Genomic DNA, 14,061 nt, shown 5'->3' with positions numbered 1-14,061 from the left:
CCGCCAGGTGGCGTAAGGTCTCAGCACAGACATGGGGGTAATATTTCCATTATGGGGAGCTCAAGACGCTAATGGTTTGCATTTTTTTTAAATCCAATTTTAACATTTACCCACAAATGAAAACTGAAAATCCTAGGCTACTTTATATTGAAAAGACAGAATGGAAAACATGGTGAATTGTAAATAGCTGACATTTTTTTGTAAATAGCTGACTTGTAAGCGGAAGAAAACTAATAAAACGTTATTTCCGGTGCTCAGCCCCCGCCTTCTGTATGCAGACCGCCGATTTTTGAAAAGAAAAGCAGAAGGACTTGAACCGAAATAAGACGTTTAACGGCCGCATTTTAGAACTTGTGAGTTTTACATCCAAATGTAAATAAACTAGCTTTATGTAATGTCAGTTTGTAAACATGCCTGTTGTTTTCTTTTTTCTGCGTAGGTAACGTAAGCTATGGGGAATCTACGGCTAACTAACCGCTAATGCTTCCTAGCTAACGTTAGCGTTAACTTGCCAATGTTGCCGGTTGGGCTTGATCATTTGTGACCTCAGCACTCTGAGTTAACGTTACCCGTCAATTCGAACGGAGTAACGTTAGCGCACAGAGTGGTGAGTTTAAACGTGAGGCTGGGGCCGGTAAACTGATCGTACTGTTCCTGGTTTAAATGGACGATAATTTCCAAACCTGCCTTATTCGTTGTCATACCGTTGTTTCCAGGCACCAACAACCAGACTAACATTGTTAACGCCCTGCAGAAACGTAACTAGTTTGACATGAAAGTGTAGGCTACCAAATGCCATATAAAAGTCTGATCCCAACTCAGTGTCCATTTACAATACTTTCTCCGAGCTTTCAACCGTAGCAAGTCAGCGGATAGAGTTGGTTGTCAAAGAGATGGATCTGCTGATATTGCATTTTGTTGTTGTGTTTTCATTTGGGACAGCAACTCACGGTTATTTTCACTATCAAGTAACCTGCCGATTTCCTCTCGATTAATTGTTTGGTTTATAAAACATGAGAAAACGGTGAAAAATCTCCATCACAATTTCCTAAAGCACAAGGCTACGTCATCGACTGTCCTGTTTTATCTGACCAGCTGTCAAAAATCCAAAAATTGTCAAAAATTTGCTTTACTACAACGTAAGACCGAGGAAGAGCAGCAAATTCTCACATCTGACAACATGAAAACACTAAACGTTGGCATTTGTGCTTGAAAAATGACTTAAACGATTAACTGATTATTAAAATAGTTGGCGATTATTTTTTCTTTTAATCAACTAATCAATTAATATTCAAAATTTTGCAGCTCTGATTTGATCCTTAGCTCTTTTAGGACTTGTTGGCTTCTTGACCTTGAAAGCTAACAATTCCATCTAAAAGTCTAGTGACTACACTTTTTTTTTATGGAGCTTTCAACTTTATCACACAGTCTTCATCATATGAAAGTTAGAGAGGTTGATTATATTATTAGGTAAGTACCTATTTAATGATACTTATCATGCCTTTTCTTTTTGTTTTAATTCATTGTCTGGTAATTTGTGTATAATTTATACTATGTATAAAAGTGGATGGGAGTATTGATCTGTCTCACACCTTTTTAGACTGTTTAACGTTATGGTAGGTTCCCAGTGCCCTCATCTTAAAAGCAGAATTTACAGGAAGTGGGCTGCAAATCATCAGCTTGGGCATTGCACTTTGGCCCAAACACTGGCCTGTTTGTAATTTTTTCAACTTCAACCTCAACTTTATTATTATCCCCAAGGAAATGTTGTTTGTAGCCAGGCATTAAACATGTGAATCACCAAAAATACACTGGTGACATTACCAGTAACAATCTATAGTCAAAAACATACAAGAAATATGTAATATGTTTTTAAAAAGTTTTAATGTAAAGCGAGAATTATGTTGTTCTTTTGAGTGCATATAATGGGTATTGTGCTGTCTGTTCTCTTTATCACAGATTGTCTGACAGCCAAACATCATGACGTCCATTACTGATCCAAACATGAGTGTCAGGTTCACCAGTGCTATGGAGGAGAGCCACAACAAACAGCTTAAAACATATGGGGAGATAATGGATGCAACTACAGAGTTGTGCCAGTCCCATAGACATTTTGTGAAGTCTGCACTTGGTAAGTTTTGTGTCCATAATGTAAAGTGATTAGTAGAGCTTTTCTTCCATTACCTTACCTATTCTTGTAGTATGATACTGTATAGTATTGTAATGCTATACAGTATACACTGTACTGTGTACAGATTGAGCTGCAGGCTTCTTTCAGAACCACAGCAATTCAAAACACTAACAGTTAAATAGTTGTTTGCAGCCCAAATGTAACAAGTACTGTATGTTGACGAGCATTTTTAAAGTTTTAACTTAATGTATGTGTGAAGCAAAACCTCTAACCTGCTCATGGCCTCTTTTGTGTAGTTTTAAGCCATGGGAGGCCCTGCGTCAGAGAAATTTTTAAAACTCCTCAGCTGGTGCTACTTACATTTAAGGAGAGGAATGCTGACAACCTTCTTAATCACTGTGAAGCATAGCTGCAAGTGGCCAAGTGCTTTCATGAAACAGGAGTAACCTGTTCACACCACTGTGTGAATAAATGTATGCCATTACTTTTAATATTTAATTAAGAATACTATTAATGGCTAAATGTTAGTTTTACAGTTTTAACCTGAGAAGTGTCTTGGTTTCCGATTTAACATAGAAAACAAGTGGTCACAATGTTGTTGGGTTGTGTGTTTGGAGTATTTTAAGACACTGGTCATCACTCACCAGGTCAGGGTTGAGGGCCACGACTATCATTCATATACAGTTATTTAAGTTGACATTAGAGTTGCTCAGGTGATAGATTTTGCTGATTTGGATGGTTATTTATTGGTATTTAATTCTTTGGTGCAGATACATGTCTAAAGAAATGTAAGGATGATGAGATGCTGTTTGAGACGATACAGACATTCAAAAGAGGTGAGTTTCTGCATTAGGCATTGCAAAGAATTGCATCTGTGCCTTACATGTGTGCCATACACTCACTTGTAGCTCTGTGTTAATGTGTTTACAAGATTGATGACGTTATACTATCAGCCCAACACCATCTGTATTTTTGTTCCAGCACTTAAACTGTTACCATGTACTGAATAGTTCCTCATTTTTTTGATAAATACTAAAGTCCTGTACTTGTGTTTTGGAACTAAAGCTAAAACAGCTTCAAAACCTCAATTGTTTATGTGAAAGACTTGGGCTGATTCGATTTATCCCCCCAGACTTGGAACAGAAAAATGCATCATTGAAAGAAAAACGGCATGACATTTCTGAAGTGATGTCTGAGATTCAGCAGAAGGAGATGCAGAAAGATGACATTATTCAGAAGATAGAGAAACTTAAAGAAGAACAAGCCAAGAGAAAAGAGTGTAAGTTGATATTTGAAAAGAACTTAATTTGTAACAGTAGCATACAGCCGTTTTAGTAATTGACCCCTGCACTAGTTTTTCTTTTGTGCTCTCTCTCTCTCTCTCTTAGTAATCGAATCTCAAAATAAAGCAAACAAAGACAGACTGAGGAATCTCCAGAAGGCTAGACTAGTCTTTCAAGATCATTTGGGGATGGAGATACGAACAATCCTCGGCAAAACACAATTGATTAAAGGTATGTCAAACACAAACATTTCCATTTCCATATTCAGTATGTTTCTGAATCCCCTGTTTTTTTTGTTTTTGTTTTTTTTTTATGTTTATGTTTATGCATTAACTGCAATTGAAATGGCGAGTTGCGGGCTCTCTGTCTTATAAGAAATAGGTTTGTATCCTGAGCCACAGGATCCTCTAGCCACTTTCATATGGTGTAAATCCACTGATGAATGCCAAACCTACAAAAAACAAGTGGTTTATGAGAAATACAATAAATCAACAATATACTGTATACTGGGCAGAGGTTGGTGCACATCGTGTCAGTCATCAAACACCAGCAAAGACTCCTGTACAGAAGAAATGGCTATCTTAAGTAAGCCCTGACTCTCTCTTAAGTTGAAGTAAACATTATTTCAGAATTTACAGACTGTGTTTGTTGTCTTTGTAAAGGTGAAAAGCTGCAGTTTGTTTTCCGGAACATCAGCCCTTCAGATCAGGATAGTGCCTACGTTGTCACAATGGGGATTAAGGAAGATGGATCTTACCAGAGTAAGTTAAAACACAGAAACACCCATACTGTATAACAGAAAACTGTGCTGAAATAAGAAACTTTGCGGATTGTAATTAAATTATAGCTGGCAAACCACACTATTGATATTAATTTATTTCCTTAATTTAAAGGATAAGATTGGTAATATTTTATTTTTTCTATCGACACAGAAAAAAATAGAGAAGACCAAAGCAAACAATCAATTCATCCTACTGAAACCTATTGTTGTGTTTCTAAGGCAGTAGTCTTCACAATTTTTTTTCATGGGAGCCACACTGACAGGACACAGTCATTAGGAGAGCCACTTTTGCCATGAAACATTTTGGGTGCCTGATTTGGAAATGATAACTCTAACTTCACCCTAGGCTGGAGCAGGTTTTGTTACATATTAAACACAAAGGTTTGGTACCATGGAGGACAAATAAAAACTTATCTATCAATTTTTCTTGAAATATCCTCTTCTCATCTTGTAAAGCTTGTACCTTTCATTTATTTACTCTGACCTCTTGTAGTCTTTATTTTGATTTTTGGCTGTTGCAAGCTCTGACTGCGTTTTATTCACTGACACACTGTCTTGTTTCTCTCCATCTTGTTTGTGACTTTGTTTGATAAGACATCGATACGTTTTTATTGTTCGTGCACTACATGTAAACGAGCCTGAGACCACCCTGCAATAGCAGAGCTAAATGTTACAACATGAGTGAGCAGTGAGGCCACACTGGCGAAATTTGTCCGGTTTAATTCAGTAGAAATATTTAGGACGGCGGAGTTAGAGTCACTGCGGACATGGCAGTGAGTAATGAAATTTTTGCGGCCTATCCTGCCATCTTGTGTATGAATAGTGAAGCTGTTTTGAGTATTTTAAGGATTATGTTTAATGGCTGTATTATCGTATAATTATTTTCTGCCATGCTAGCTACTTATTGAAGCTTGGCGAGCTGCTTTATGAGTATCACTGATCTAAAGCCTGATGTACCTTATTTCTCTGTGGCATAGAGCTTCACTGTTGTCTGACATGTTCCTTCATTCTCATGAACAGAGCCACTGTAGTGTGTTGGGAGTCAATCCTTTATAAACCATTCTGCCTCTGTAAATACTCACTAGAGCACCTAACGTGTATTAATCCAGGGCAGAAAGTAGTCCCAAAAAAATGTAGCGTTTACTCCTGTTTGAATAACATTTGCTAAAAATGACAGTGCCTGGCTCTTTCAGGAGATTTATTTGGCCTTACAAAAATAAAACTCTATACTTGTGACCTGTTTTTAAACATTTACATTTTCAGTATGAACAAATGAGTGTGGGGATTAGTGCGACAGACGGGAAAGTTTAAAAAGAATTGAGAAACAGACTAATGCATCCATGGTTTTGGTCTTTTCAAGGGATTTGCTGACAAAAATAAAAAATTAAATTTCACCAGCCCTATTTCTGAATAAGCATTGGAGGTGGCTTCCATAAGATTTACCCAAGTCTTCTATTTCCACAGTTGTGTCTAGTGACCCCGCTCTCAAGTGTTTGCCAGTCTTGGAAAGCCGACTTCAGGAGACCAATAACTTACCAGCATTCCTGGCAAACGTCAGGAAGGAGTTTATCTCTCAGGCACGTTGCTAAGATTGGAAGGGTAGGAGGACAAGGAACCATGCAGGGAAGTTCTTCCTGCAATGTGGACTAATTCAAGAAACTGTTCATATTTTTCTTAATCAACTAAAATGCAATTCAGCACAGTTTTGTATCCACGGCCGTGTAAACAACACATTTTCTGCTTTGTCAAGCCTAACACGTATACAAGTATATGGATTTACAGTACACTTCTCTGGGCAAAAATCAAGAAGCTATATTAAAAAATTTGGACTTCTAGCTAAATAATTACTAGTGTTATATGCACAAGTGTCCTGTCTCATTTTTTTCTGAGTATGGGCATGCTACAGTTCACTCGAAACTGTGTATTTGGCATTGTTTCAAACGCTGGAGTTTTTCCTTGAGAACTGGTGATCTGGTGGAAATAGTGACAGAACAGTTTTTTTATCTACTCAAATCTGTCTCTCTACTAGATGGTCTTCAAAGGTGAAGATAAATAAAGTAATTGATCATTCACATAATGATATAAACATTTTTCATTTATTTTTTCATGTTATTACTCATTTAAAGTAACACTTTTACTTATGTCAACCATATCAATCTATTAAAACACAAATTTATTAAAGTCCTTAACAGTAGTTGAGTTTGGCTGTACACAAGGTGGCATTATTGTTTGGGTATAAAAAGTCAAATACATTATGAATCCTAACAGCATTGCACAATATCACTGCAGACTCCAGTGACAAAAATCATAGATCCTGACTGTCAGCAGAGGAACATGTGATATTGAATTGACTGTTTTTGATTTAACTTAATATGTTAAAGCCACGAATATCATTACCCAGTACACAGACAGGAACTTGTTTTGTATTTTTATTATGTATGAGGCTTCCAGTCACTGCCATTTCATTGTTCTGCATTGTAGAAGTTTATAATCTCTTTGATCCAGGGTGATTTTTACATTTTTGCTGTCAGGCATCGGATGAATTGGCAATGCTTAACACAGGCAGCTCCTCAACATAGGCTGATGGGAAATGACCTGTCTGCCCGTTAAGTTCACCAAACCACCAACCATTCTCCTCCTTTGTGTAAATGTTTAGAAGAGCTCCTGTGATACACAAACAGAAATCATTTTATTAGTTAAGCTATCAACCTCTACTGATGTTTTAGATAATCTGTAGCTGAGTTGCAACTTACCCTCTTTCAAAGTCAATTCATCATCCTGTTCAGGTGTGAAATTGTAGAGGGCCTTGCATTTTCCTATACTGCACAACTTTGATGTTGTTTGACCTATAAAGTGTTAATATTTTCCATTGCTTTAATTTTATTGTAAATTTCCAAATGTGGTGATTAGAAATAAATGTGTGTTGGTGCTCTGCAAATGTCTTACCCTGTCCTTTGTCATCACCTGTGTGAGCCAGGGCTCCATTAACAGTGCTGCCACACTCTATCGCTTCAGTTTCATGTGTTGAAGCTGTGGAGGTGACCTGGTCACTGGCACCTAGTGAAGGCTCCACGGACTGCTGTGTCACAAACTGAGCCGGTCCTTTGTAAATGATGGAAGCTCTCAGTGACTGTCGGGATCTGAATGGTGTCCTCCTGAGTTTGACTTGTCGAGTCAGTTGAACAACACTATGCTCGCAGTCCTTTGAAAGAATAATAGTTTGGGTTATGTTTGATATACATTTAGAAATGCTTAGGAGGAAAATAAACACAAGTAAGATTACATGTGGCTGATCTGTAGTATATTTATTGACAGTAACCAATAAACTACCAGCTATTGTAGTGTGATTGCACAGGACGTGCCTTCCACCAACCTCAGTCAGCTGTAACATCAGTACACCACATGCCACGCTACCTAATTTATTTTACGTGCTAAACTAGTTAGCAAATACGTAGAGAAATCAAACGGCTAGCTAAAAGAAATGGAGAAATGAATGAAACGTCCAGCTGCTGCGAGTCTAAGTCATATGAATTAGAGCTCAGACATCTGACGTACTGACAGAAAACAGCTACTATTCCAATAATTACTCACTTGAGTCATTTCTTAAGCAAAAATGCCAAACTTACTGCTAGGTTCAGATTCCTTTTCCTGGATTTGCTGCTTTTCTTTTTGTATGTTCTAGTAAATTGATCATTTTTGGAGTTTGGACAGTGGGTAAGAAAAACAAGGTATTTTATAATTCCACCTTGGGCTTTAGGAAATTCTAACAGCCATTTTTCTCTATTTTCTGAGATTTTATACACCAAGAGATTAGACGATTAATCAAGAGAATCATCAGTAGATTGTTCCTTAATGAAAATAATTGTTAGTTGCAGGACCAGGACGGATGCAAGTCGAAATGGACAATCCTTGTGTCTCGTTTTGCAGCTAGTGTCGATGAAGCGTAACTTAAGCACATCTGACAGGGCTGTGGTGTTATATCAGACAAAAAGGATGGGAACCCCTTTTATATAATATCCAAATAAGCAGTCACCCAGGCAGCAGTTGCTTAATTCAGTAATTATACCACAATAACCAAATGTAGAATACTTGAATTAAAAGGCTGTGTCACAATAAGTAGATGCCTTTTCACCCTTTTAATCCAGGGGAAATCGGACACCATTTGTCGAATAAAACAAGTCCACCATCCCACTATAGTTCCAGTGGTTGTGCTATAAATGTAGCCATATATTATGCTGAGGCATAGCTTAATTGTTTTTTTTCCCACCAGGACTTTTGTCATCAGTTTGGGGATTCAAACCAGGGACATTACAATTCACAAACACTCCATCCTAAGCGAACAAGCTACCACATACGGTGCACAAGCAGTCGGTCCTGAAGATGATACTTGTAGTCTTACCTTATCTTTCCATTTCACAATGCTGTCACCGAATCGGTGAAAGGACTTGGCTTTTCCTTCTAATTCAGACAGTGATACAGAGAGTTTGTAGTGAGTTGCCTCGAGGAGATCCAGTTTTAGAGTACTCTACAGGCAACAAGATGACATTAATCAGCAATACAGCAGATCTAATTAATGATCAATTTAATGTAAATATCCAGCTGTATAGGCTACTATCCATCCATGACACACACTGTACACTGTTTACCTCATCAAGCTGCTGTTCAGTTTCCTCAAGGTTCTTTTGGTTTGAGAATGAAGGATTTTCAGAGTACATTTTCATCAGTTTTTCAATTCCTGCAACAAGAATGTCAAAGGTGACTTAGAAACAACTTGAATGACCTTATTTAGTACTGTCCATTATGGATCATAGAGTTAAACTGAAAGACAATTTTTCCGCCTCCATGAGATGATTTTGTGTTCTTATAATGCATTATTGAATGCAGATTGCACTCAAATAACCTTCACAGTCTTTCTTTGTTCTTGTAATATTGTCCTCCAGACGTTGGAGTTTGAGTTTGATGGCCTCTCGTCTTCGGTCTTTTCCCATCAGTGATTTGCTGTCCTCCTCCTGATTTACCAGAACACAGATAACAGGTATTTATCAAATCACATCAGTAACTATGATGGTCTTGGTGTAGTATTGATCAATGGGGTACTTTCAGGAAATTTCACAAACAAGCTATTAGTGCTATTGCACTGCTCTCTGTACATTCAGATATAGTATATAACCTACATTAAATCAGGTAAATCTCATTGAGGTTAATATCATATTTCCGAGGTCGACCTGAGTACTTTAAATTTGTGACAACATAACGACATGCTAAAAAACACTAAATATACATTAGAGCGCACTAAAGAACAGCTTTTGAGTCAGGCCTGTGCAGACATCCCGTGCAGAGATGACTGGGTATGTCTTTGAATGGGGGAGTCACTGGACGAGTCTGTGGCCTGCACACAAACTTCTCTTCAAAATGCAACAGCAGATTCTGGGAGTAAAATTGAACACTTACAAAATAATCAGCCATCAAAAATTCGACTTTGTTATCACTAGCTGTGATTCTGTTTTCCTCCACCAGGGTTTGTATATCCTTATCCATATCCACCCTTTGGACCAACTGTTCTATCTGTCTTTGGCCCTGGAGGAAGCAGAAGTATACACAAATTGCATTATCCATCATGGGATTTAGGGTATATTTGTGAGCAGGATGAATGTCAAGATGTCTTACATGTTTGAGGGTCTGCCCAATGCTGAACATGTGAAGGTTGTATCTATTCAAAATGTTGCACAGAACTTCAATTCGCTGTTTCTCCAGCTCCTGTATGATCTGAAAAAGCAGAGCATAACGCTGTGATGCTTTCTGTACAGCACATTCAATCCCTATCAAGATTCCTGGCTTCGTCATTCACTCTGTGGAGCATACAATACCCTAATATAACACCTTCTGTTGGATAATTGTCATCTAAACAAAAACACTACATCATGGGTTTTAGCCAGCAGCCCAATGTCCTGCTAAAATGTCCTTGAAGAAAACTTCCACATTTTCCCATGTGCTGCTATTCTTTTCTGTATACTGATTAAATGTGTGTATCTCAGAGTGTACAGGATGAAACAAGTTACAGAATACAATGGTAATTTGGTTCTCCAAACAGAGCACTTGGGTGGTAGATTGACCTGGTGCTTATAAACCATTTTCTGCAACCAAAAGCTCACTGGTTCAACTCTTATCGCAAATGAGGTGTCCTGGAGCCCGACACTGAACCTACCTGTTCACTCACAAAAAGCCACTCTGGAAAAGAGGAACAGCTAAATGCCTACAAAACGATAGCTACAAAAGCGTTTTCCAGCACCTGGTAGCAGTTCTTCAGCGTGTTTTCCCACTTGAGTCTCATCTGATGACCATCAATGTTGATATTAAAGTACTCCTCATCCACCCGCGCCTGCATTTCTGCCGACTTAGTCAGCCTGATGAGCATCTGTCCTCAAGAACAGGAAAAAAACAACTTAATTTTCCATGCTGAAAGCTTTTTTTCAGCAAGTATTCTCTCCCAGAGTATGAAAACATTCTGGATGTAGTGATGAAAGTAGTCTGGTAACCATATAATGTACCTTTTGTTTTTCCTTTTCTGTGCAAATGTGTTTGTTGTTCTCAACAAAGTTGAACAGAGCCTCGTGTTCTCTTGTTAGTCCAGCTAATTTCTTCTTTATCTGTTTTAGAAATGAAGAAAAACCAGAAAAAATGAAATCTTTAACATTTTCAATGAAGCCCTCATCTGTAACAACTGCATAATGCATTGTCACACATTCATAATGCAGCAATAAAGCTGCTATAAGCTTCAAAATGAATGATGTTTCACATCAACAGCCAAAAGTATTTTTAAGTATGGTAATAATACTTTATAGGGTCAAACATCACAGTGGGTCATGATCAATCTACCCATTTTACATGAAAGGTTATAAAGTCACATGAGCATTGTGGTGCTTTCTGTAAACATGATGAGCGAAAGTGTGGTTATGGCTGATTATAATGCCTTCATGACAGCACCAGGATTTTAGAAAACTTAACCTGTCATGCAAAATGTACAGAGGGAATTCAAACTGACCTTGTGAAGTTTTACGATCCTACTTTTAATGGTTCATCACTGTTTTTACACAACATAATGTATTTTTAAAGCTTATAGCATCTCCTATGATGCATCATTAATACTTTGTAATGCATTATGCAGGTATCTATAATATATTATGTACTGCAAGGGCTTCACTATAAAGATTACCATAACATAATAGTTTACAGCCACAAAAACATTTTATGGGTTAAGGGTTTTTGGATTAGCATGATAATCACTGTCTGTGCAGCAGCTCCATAATAGCTGATTCCTATCTCTGCAATATTTAAAGGTCCCATATTTTAGAAAGAGAGCTTTGAGATTTCCTTGTGTTTTTCCTTGTGATTATAAAGCTATATAAATACTGTGAAAGTATCAAAAGTGAAATCCATGGAGAAATGCAAACACAGCCTGTAGTCAGAAACAGTGCCTTAAAATGAGCTGTCAGGACTTCCGTAACGTTGTGATGTCACAACCAAACAGTCACCACCGTCAGCCATGCATCCAGCACGGCCCACCCGGACCCACTGTCAAATCTTGCAGCATTTGGTTTCTCAGTGTTTACCTGAAATCTGCACCCAGGTCCGTTGCAGCTGAGGAGAATAAGATGGAGGCAAGGGCAGCAGGCCCCACCTCTCCTGCACTGAACCTGGATGCTGCACACCGCGGATGGTCACCCTGGCGCTGATGATCCAGGGGTTTGTACGGGAACCAGGCCCAAGGCTCCGGTGGATAGCTCCACACCAAATTCAGCCGGAGCCTTTCAGACCGAATTTAACAATTTTTTCGGCTTGTTTCACAACTGACTGACCATTGCCATTCGTATTTACTGGGGAGTTTTACCAAATTACAGTAGTAGGCTACAATCTCTTACCTTTGGTTGGCCTGGCCGTGCGTCACTCAGAAAACAGTTGGCCAATCAGAAGAGAGGCTCTGAGCGTCTCTTGTGATTGTGTGTGAGAGAGGAGATGTAAATCACATTAAGATGGTTTTTGGTACTTAAAATCTCAAATATACTATATCTTCTTACGGATATCAAAACTTCAAATAAAACAGTCAAAAAGTGTAAAATATGGGACCTTTAAAAACTGTTTTGTTTTTTTTTATTTTCAGTTTGGAAGAAGATTCTTTACCTTGAGTTGCTCACTCCAATTAGCAGTAACAAGTTTTCCAGTTCTTTCAATGGCACTGTCAAGCTATTGAAACATAGAAATGGTTATGACTGGAAGCTAGAACGAAGAAGAACAAAAAAAAGAGAATAAATTACATACGGGCCTCTTCCTTTTATTATGCTCGTCTAAGATTTGTCGGATTTCCAGAATTGCTTCTTGCTGAAATGCCTTTCCTAATGATCTGGAATGAGAACAGTAACGGCATATTTAACTCCAAATCTCCCTTACATTTACGTTTAATCTGTGGACAGGCATAGTTATGAGGTGAATGCAGGCTGAAAACTACCTGTGGGCGTCTGCTCTTGAGTACATCTCATCTGACACATGACACCAGGCACTGTAGGTGGAACTGTGTGGGGAGTCAGCAGGAAAAGGTTAACGCTGTGGGCTAATTAGCCTGACACCTACCTGTGTTTTGGTCACGTCAAACTTGCTGAGTGCTTGTTATTTCCCATGACACCATTATTTCTATACACCACATGGTAGTTAGCTCCCAGGAAGAGGTCATGTTAAACACATAACAGACAATAGATGGAGCTGAGTAAATATTCAGCAATGTCCCTTACTTGTTTGACATTTCTTTGGAGGCCTTGATGAGTTTGCCAGCAAGTTTTTGCAGTCCTTTAGCATAAGTAAGTTCCAGCTCAGCTCTAAAACAGGTAAAGGTTGCAGCAAGGGACAATAACTGAGTCACACAATAACTCCTGTAATCATTAAAATCGAGTCTGAATGGCATAACTCTACTGAACCTACCTTTGCTGAAAAACTGCCAGAAGTTCTTTGCAAAAGTACTCCCCAGTTTTTGAAAATCGTTTCACATTTTGATACAGTTGGTTATACTGAAAGACAGTCAGTAAGGCTCCATGAGATTTTTGCCATGGAGCAATAACGGCCTGAATCAACTGAGTTCAAACCAATGCAAAGTTTGATGTGATTGTTATAGTTGTGAGATCTGTCTCTTACAATAAAATCCATATAAAAACATTACCTTGTACTCCATTGCACTGCTTTTTTTTAAAAAGAAAAAATACTCACAGAGCAGGTGCTAATAGGATCCTTCATCTTAAGACTGTGGTTGTTTGTTGACTTTGGACTTGGAACTTTGACCACCCTCCTCCCAAAGTCACTCATGCGGAAATCACCTGAGCTTTTGTCAGTGCATTATACAAAGGAAAATTCCAGAGAGGGAAAAAAACAGAAACGACAAATGTAAACTCAAGCTGGATGGCAAGTTAGTCTGCCACAGGTATAAAGAAAGGGAAACATATAAACACAAAACAAAGGCCCATCGTGCTCTTATCCATCACTCAAAGCCTATCCCTGGTTACTAAAAAAGTTATGACTAAATCAGAATGGCTTTATTATATATGTTGAAAAGAAGTAGACCAACTGAGTGCCAGTTTCTAATGGGTCACCCTTTATAAAGGGGTTATAAGTTGTAACTAGTAGCTTTCTTAATAGTTTGTAAATCATTTACTAATGCTGTATCGATCACTTGTAAGCTATTAATGAGAACAACTTTTGAATTGTCTTGTTATGTCTGCTTGGTAACAGTAGAGTTATAAATACTGGTTACCTAAGGCATCTTTGGTTAAACATCCATTAACTGATTTTTTGGCCACATGGAAGCAGTGAAAACAAGCTGTAAA

At 38.2% G+C, this 14,061-nt stretch overlaps 2 protein-coding genes across 2 annotated transcripts; one reads left to right on the top strand and one right to left on the bottom strand.

Moving 5' to 3' along the window:
• Positions 1-238: 238 nt before the first annotated feature.
• On the top strand, positions 239-6,727 carry spc25 (SPC25 component of NDC80 kinetochore complex). The gene is made up of 7 exons (XM_040149277.1): positions 239-353; positions 1,960-2,131; positions 2,902-2,967; positions 3,264-3,410; positions 3,520-3,645; positions 4,077-4,175; positions 5,660-6,727. The coding sequence occupies exons 2-7, from the start codon at positions 1,981-1,983 to the stop codon at positions 5,782-5,784; spliced, it is 714 nt and encodes a 237-aa protein (XP_040005211.1). The 5' UTR covers positions 239-353; positions 1,960-1,980; the 3' UTR covers positions 5,785-6,727.
• Positions 6,723-14,017, bottom strand: nostrin (nitric oxide synthase trafficking). Its single transcript, XM_040149278.1, has 16 exons — positions 13,448-14,017; positions 13,166-13,251; positions 12,979-13,062; positions 12,699-12,761; positions 12,512-12,593; positions 12,374-12,436; positions 10,744-10,842; positions 10,485-10,610; positions 9,863-9,961; positions 9,647-9,772; positions 9,096-9,204; positions 8,842-8,930; positions 8,595-8,720; positions 7,142-7,397; positions 6,949-7,041; positions 6,723-6,859 (listed from the first exon to the last, which is right to left on the bottom strand). The coding sequence occupies exons 1-16, from the start codon at positions 13,541-13,543 to the stop codon at positions 6,723-6,725; spliced, it is 1,734 nt and encodes a 577-aa protein (XP_040005212.1). The 5' UTR covers positions 13,544-14,017.
• Positions 14,018-14,061: the final 44 nt, after the last annotated feature.

Source organism: Xiphias gladius, chromosome 16 (genome assembly GCF_016859285.1).
Source record: "Xiphias gladius isolate SHS-SW01 ecotype Sanya breed wild chromosome 16, ASM1685928v1, whole genome shotgun sequence".
NCBI classification, from domain to species: domain Eukaryota; kingdom Metazoa; phylum Chordata; class Actinopteri; order Istiophoriformes; family Xiphiidae; genus Xiphias; species Xiphias gladius.
This window is presented reverse-complemented; position numbering and strand designations above follow the sequence as displayed.

Coding starts and splice junctions, on each gene's coding strand:
- spc25 (XM_040149277.1), top strand. CDS start 1,981: ATGACGTCCATTACTGATCCAAACATGAGTGTCAGGTTCACCAGTGCT. Junction 2,968..3,263: donor GATACAGACATTCAAAAGAG/GTGAGTTTCTGC, acceptor TTATCCCCCCAG/ACTTGGAACAGAAAAATGCA. Junction 3,646..4,076: donor CAAAACACAATTGATTAAAG/GTATGTCAAACA, acceptor GTCTTTGTAAAG/GTGAAAAGCTGCAGTTTGTT.
- nostrin (XM_040149278.1), bottom strand. CDS start 13,543: ATGAGTGACTTTGGGAGGAGGGTGGTCAAAGTTCCAAGTCCAAAGTCA. Junction 12,437..12,511: donor ATAATAAAAGGAAGAGGCCC/GTATGTAATTTA, acceptor ATGTTTCAATAG/CTTGACAGTGCCATTGAAAG. Junction 8,721..8,841: donor CTGAACAGCAGCTTGATGAG/GTAAACAGTGTA, acceptor TGTTGCCTGTAG/AGTACTCTAAAACTGGATCT.